Source organism: Anoplophora glabripennis, unplaced genomic scaffold, assembly GCF_000390285.2.
Source record: "Anoplophora glabripennis isolate ALB-LARVAE unplaced genomic scaffold, Agla_2.0 scaffold18, whole genome shotgun sequence".
Taxonomy (NCBI): Eukaryota; Metazoa; Arthropoda; class Insecta; order Coleoptera; family Cerambycidae; genus Anoplophora; species Anoplophora glabripennis.
Genome location: NW_019416221.1, coordinates 1,949,447 through 1,955,534, shown reverse-complemented (window position 1 = coordinate 1,955,534; position 6,088 = coordinate 1,949,447). Strand labels below are relative to the sequence as shown.

The 6,088-nt window shown below is 36.5% G+C and overlaps 1 protein-coding gene across 1 annotated transcript; it reads right to left on the bottom strand.

The window, feature by feature from the left end:
* Positions 1–1,408: 1,408 nt before the first annotated feature.
* LOC108908272 (cathepsin B-like) lies at positions 1,409–3,346 on the bottom strand. The gene is made up of 5 exons (XM_018712260.1): positions 3,239–3,346; positions 2,750–3,092; positions 2,476–2,676; positions 2,146–2,413; positions 1,409–1,685 (listed from the first exon to the last, which is right to left on the bottom strand). The coding sequence occupies exons 2-5, from the start codon at positions 3,080–3,082 to the stop codon at positions 1,480–1,482; spliced, it is 1,008 nt and encodes a 335-aa protein (XP_018567776.1). The 5' UTR covers positions 3,083–3,092; positions 3,239–3,346; the 3' UTR covers positions 1,409–1,479.
* Between the last annotated feature and the right edge of the window lie 2,742 nt (positions 3,347–6,088).

Below are 6,088 nucleotides of genomic sequence, written 5' to 3'. Positions count from 1 at the left end.
TCAGACCAGAAGTAATGGCAACTGATCCGTAAAGGTCTTCGTAGATGACGAATCTACGTGGAGAAATGGATTGGGAAACACTTGATTGATACGAATTAGAAGAGAGTGGTTCTGTGGTTTCCGGAAATTTGTAAATATCTTCATGATATTGTTTCCGAAGGTAGAGATAGTATAGTACAAATGTAAATGTTCCGTGTTTGAAAAAAAAAAACACTATTTACATTTGTGCCGATTGAAATTTACATAATTCTCGTTCAGTATGTGCCTAACCGTCTACATCTACCTGTAGTCAGGTAAACTAATCCAACTCGTTCGTTTACCCTGATCCTGACAAGTTGGTGCACCTGCGACTCCACTTTAGGATCCACGCTAGTGGGAGCAAAATGATGTAACAAATCACGCAGGTTGATTTATACCTGCGTGTCTTCCGTACAAATTAATGGGCATCCGTCTAATTTACTTTCGGTTTTGTTCAATTGGAATCTGAGGATCGCGAGATATAAAATAGTAGATTGGATAGGTACAGCTTACAGGTCTTGAGCTGATACGAGCACTTTCTTTTGGCCGTTGGAGTGGATGGAGATGTGGCAAAATGGCGAAATTCATCGAAGTCATATAGTATACATTAAATATTTATTTTACTTTCAATATTCTTATAAAAATTAAAAAAAAAAACTACTTTCGCTAGCAATACAATTCATTGAATAAAACATGGTAGAATTGAAAGTTCGAATATCGAAAGCATAATGAAATTACAACAGAAAACGTGAAAAGTCAATAAAAATGAATTTTTCGTGGTCTGGCGAAAGAGCGGAAAAAAAATAAGTTGATTTAAAAAAGGCATCCCGGTAGCTGCTTTCTAAGTTCCACAATCCATTTGTTAAGTAAGAATTTTGAGTAGCGAGCGCAACATGGGCACTATGACGTTACAGCACTCCCCTCTCCTGGCTACCGCTCAGCCGCGTTGGGCGCCACGCGGATCACTCTGTCTTTAACGCACGTTTACTTGGTCATTTCTTGGTCCAATCCATTAAAAATAAATTCAGCGTATAAAGGAAGTCTTCTACTTTACAACGAGCCCAAGTTTATTACAAAATATTAAATAGAACAGTCAGAATACTGTTTTTAAGAAAAAAAATTATCTCGGCTCCTTTTGGTCGGATCGAGATTTTTTTTTAAATTGATGCTTTTTTAAGTACTATTTGATGCAATTGGTTTGAAATCTGTATATTGAAAAACCGCCGAGATAACGACCCTAGTTACCGTTTTTTGGTTTTTTGTTAATAACTTTTTTATTTTGCAACTGAAAACTTATTTACTGATTTTTCTAATGAAAGCAGAGTTTTTTAATTTCTGTCTCATTTTAGTGTGAAAGAAATACTCAGTTAAACAAAAAAATAATACAAAATTCCAGAAAAATATATATTTTAAAATATGGATTGTACAATTTGTTACAAAGTAAAATAATTAACTCATATTTTACAACAGTGGCAGACCGGCGACAACCTGCGATTCAATGCCAACGTGGTCTGATCCACGGAGGATCTTGAAGTATCCGTTTTCGCCCCAATCGGTGTTCCAGGAGTTGGCCACCAACCAGTAGGGTGTATCATTCTCCACACCCCAACCTAGGATCCTTATAGCGTGTCCGCCCAAGACTTGCCCTGCTATGTTCTGGTATACACCTGAAACAAAACGATAATTGTATTATGAGCACTGTTCTGGCTTGATAGTTTAAAATCATTCGACGGTTAAATTGTAGTGCGACCGACAAACGACAAAATGTGATGACAGTGTTTGATAGAAGTCCACAACTAATTTGTAACAACGCAGAATGAGAAACATGTTATATCTTAAAAGGAACTAAGAACAGGAGATACGCGAGTTCAAGTTGAAGGATATCCCAAAGGAAGAAAAAAATCAGTAGAATCAAGGAAAGGGAGCAATAATTCGCTACCCTCGGAGCAAATGGCTTGTAAACATTTAACTGAATACTCTGCTGGTATATTCAGCGAATATCGTTGGTTAGTATGTGGGTATTATAACCTCTATATTCATTTCTCCCTTGTCAGTTTACTATCGAATGTCGAAGTTTGCCATGGATGGATTTGATACGGTGGAAATTTCACTGTCGATTCTACGTACCGCTCTTGTACGACAAGAAATCCTCGTACACGTAATAACCGCTTTCTACGGGTCCATTCGTCAAGATCTCCAGTTGGATTTGGGTCGCGTCATCGGGGACCCGATAAATGCTGTCCGTTCTGCCGAAAGTAAGCTCGTTTTCGTAACTGAGTTCGTCGGAATCGCACTTTCGGACGCAAGTCGGAGTTGGGACGTTAGCAGTGCATGCCGGCCTGAGGGAATCTTCGTCGTGGTGAGCGCATGGTTCGATGGAATAAGCCTTGCAGCCCTGTAATGATATTTAGGATTTATCAGTGTTCTTTCAGCTGCAGATATTCAGTAGAAACTTGCCTCTGTCTCTCCGTATAGTCCTCCGGTGCTGATACCGCTCTCAACCCAGTATTTCCAGGAGGATTCGAGAAGTCCGCCGCTGCAACCGTTGCCGCAAGTTGAGCAGCAAGCGAGCAGGTCTTGACCTGACACGGATACTTTTTTTTCGCCGTTGGAATGGATGCAGATTCTGTCACTCATGGCTCCGACGGCGGCGACAGCCTGAGTAAAAATAATAATTCATTAATTTCAGCACGCGTCTAGGTTTAGTCTAGGTTTGTGTTTGAATACATACCCAACAAGATCCGCAGGCACCTTGGTCCCTGATCTCGCCGATGATCGCAGCACAGTCGGCCCATTGCTCGCGGGCGTCGAAGGACTCGGGGATGGTTTCTCTGCCGTCCACTTCGTGTCTCCTGACGGGCAAAGTCTTCACGGAGCTTTTAATGACACCGACCAATCCACGGATCTGGTCCAAGGACGTGTTGACGTGGAAATTCCTTCCAGCAGTCCACGTGGACTGTTTGCTGTTGATGATGTCGATGAATTCGTCTGAGAGAGGGTGCACCTCTGCGCTGGGTAGAGCGTAGGAGGCGGCTACCAGAGCTAGACACAAAATTATTTTCATGGTGATGGATCTGGAAGAGAAATCAATCGTGAAAGAGTTCAGAAAATTTAAATGGGTTTAAATTAGCTTTACAATAAAACGGAAATCTAATAATATTTCTCAGTGTGTTTTGACAAACATTTTATGTTATTCTGATTAAGAAACCGTCGTACTTACCGCTTATCTGCAATTGGGCTAAGTTTCACTGACTAACCTGAAACCTACTGACGTTCAACTCGGGTACAGACTCTGTATTTATAACAATCTGGCATCTGGTTGGTTCGGTAAGTGGTTGATAATCCAGAAAATATTTTGTTGATACGAACAAATATCAAACTAAGTATAAGTAAATACTCAGTAGGTACTTGAGGCCAAGATACGAGTAGATCCGTATCTGTATTTTACTCAAGTTGTGAATTCTTTTAGGCACTTAAAGGATAATTACGCATTTGAAGATATACATTTAAAACACCTGAAGTCGACTGAAGGGTTATGATGTTGTAGTCCTAAAGGCTACATATCCATGAGTGAGCTCGAAATCACGACCTTCGTTTTTATACCACCCTTAAATCAATCAGCGTCGAGGGTTCGTTCTACCCCGAACGCAGTGACCTAATTGGACGACGTAAAATTCTGTACAAATACTTTTGTTATTTTTCAAAAAATTACGACGCAATTACCAAAAAGTACTGCGTAGTTTCGATTTAACATTGTTCGTTATGGGAAAATAAGCATATAAAAGGGATGAATTTTCGGGAGAAATTAAGTTCCGATTCGACTTTTGTACGATTCCGTTCCCGCTAAGTTTAAATTGTCTAAAAGTTATTAGTTGTACTGTTAATAGTTCAGTTTTAGTGAAAATTAGGGTTCTCTTTAGACAGTCCGTAAATTTCAAAAAATTTTTTAAAAATTATTCATTCACTTAGCTTTAAACATTAAATATTGATATAGTTAGGATACGCTTAGTAGTTTAGTTTTAAAAAATATTTATTCACATTTTTATATTCACCTATTTCGACCTTTTTCACACTCCTATTGTTATCTAAATAAATACATTTTATTCTCCGTTTCAAAATATATTTTTATTTAAAAAATCATCTGTCAATTACATGCTTTGAAAATAAAACCAAAAAACTAGTTAAAAATTTATTAAAAACTGGCCGAGAACATGGAGAAAGTATAAAAAAAAACTCGAATGTATGCGTTGTTTATGAGACATCAATCAATAAGTTTTGACATAAGCCTACTTTGAGAAAAGTCACTTAATTTATACACGGTAATATTGTAACAGTTCAATTAAAAGCCTTTTTTCTCGAAAACCGCCCACATTAGGAAGTTCTAACAAGAGTACATTATTTTTAGAAAATAATATTGTACTTTAGAAATTGGAATGGTAGAAAACGTAACCTTAGAAAAATTAGAACTTAAAATGTAATAGGAATGTAGCATAACTAGCGCCCTCTATGAAATATCCAACAAATAATTAGACCAGCGTATTTGGCATCCTTAAAAATCCCGGAATACCAAATTTCATAAAAATATTTCGCACCGTTTGGAAATTTTCGTAAAAATTCTATTTAAAATATTTTATTTTGTCGCTCTGTATCTCGAAAACAAGAGGAGATAGACATATAGTACATAAGACAAAAAATTCTTATTTTTTATCGTACTATCACCCCCCGTATTTACGGCAGGTCTTTCTGAAACACCCTATATATGATCGTATCGGAACGTTATTATTTTCTATTGTTAATTTGTTTAATTGTAACATTAATTTCAATTGAAACAATCAGAAATGTTACATACGAGATTAATCACTTATTTTAGGTATCACCAAATTGTGGACAAGGAAAGGAAAGTAAACAATACGTTAAACATATTTAGTACACTTACATCGGATGAATTTAATTCATACTTCGTCTCCATTTGTGACATAGTCCTTTAGTCAGTTGATAAAGCTAATGTGATAGCTTTTCCTTTTTAAACAATGCACCTAAACCTGCATCTTCATTTTTTATGCAATCTATTTTGGAAGCTGATATACGTCAGGCAATATCTCAATTGAAGAAATCCAGTTTGGATTATTACTATTTAAATAATTATGCACTAAAATTGGTAACTGAATCATTGGTTAAACCACTTGCATTACTATTTAATAAATGTATTGATGAGGATAAGTGCCCTAACTCATTGAAGATAACTAAAGTTCTTCCTTTACATAAAAAAGGTGATCACGGTACCCTTGACAATTTCAGACCCATATCCATAGTACCTATAATCAGTAAAGTCTTTGAAATAATTATCAAGTGTAGAATTGTTAACTCCTGTGAAGAAATGAATATTTTCTCACATTCTCAGTTTGGTTTTCGTAAAGATAAATCTACCTACTGTCAAGGCGTTACTGAAATTAGTGGATAAAATAGTAGATGGATTTGATAAAGGAATTAATACAATGACTACTATGTGTGACCTCACTAAAGCATTCGATTGTGTTAATATTAATACCTTGCTAAACAAATTAGAATATTACGGTTTCAGAGGTAATACACTAAGTTTGCTATCATCATACTTATCCCACAGACAATAATATGTTAGCATGAATCATCATAAGTCATGTCTACTTCCCATAAATAACGGAGTCCCTCAAGGCTCTGTTTTAGGTCCAATTTTGTTTCTCGTTTACATTAACGATTTGCCTTTTTCCATTGGTGAAAATTCATGTATCTTGTTTGCTGATGATCTGACACTGGCCAGCCCATATCCAAAATTGAGCAATGACTGTGTACTGACTGCTAAAAATTGGTTCTCTATTCTCTATTAAAATTAAACAATACCAAGACACAGAATTTGTTATGTACTTCTGATAAACGCCGAGCTCAAAAAGCTAGGGCCAACTTACTTGGAATTTATTTTGATACTACTTTAAGTTGGTCAACACAAGTAGACAGACTTTGCTCAAGGTTGTCCGGAAGACTTTATGAATTTAATTAAAAGGCGTTATCAACTCATCATACGGCAAAAAATACG

Bases quoted from the DNA above. Each gene is read 5' to 3' on its own strand.
- LOC108908272 (XM_018712260.1), bottom strand. From the start codon at position 3,082: ATGAAAATAATTTTGTGTCTAGCTCTGGTAGCCGCCTCCTACGCTCTA. The intron at 2,414-2,475 runs GCAAGTTTCTAC...ATATCATTACAG, and splicing joins GACTATACGGAGAGACAGAG to GGCTGCAAGGCTTATTCCAT. The intron at 1,686-2,145 runs GTACGTAGAATC...GTTTTGTTTCAG, and splicing joins TTTCTTGTCGTACAAGAGCG to GTGTATACCAGAACATAGCA.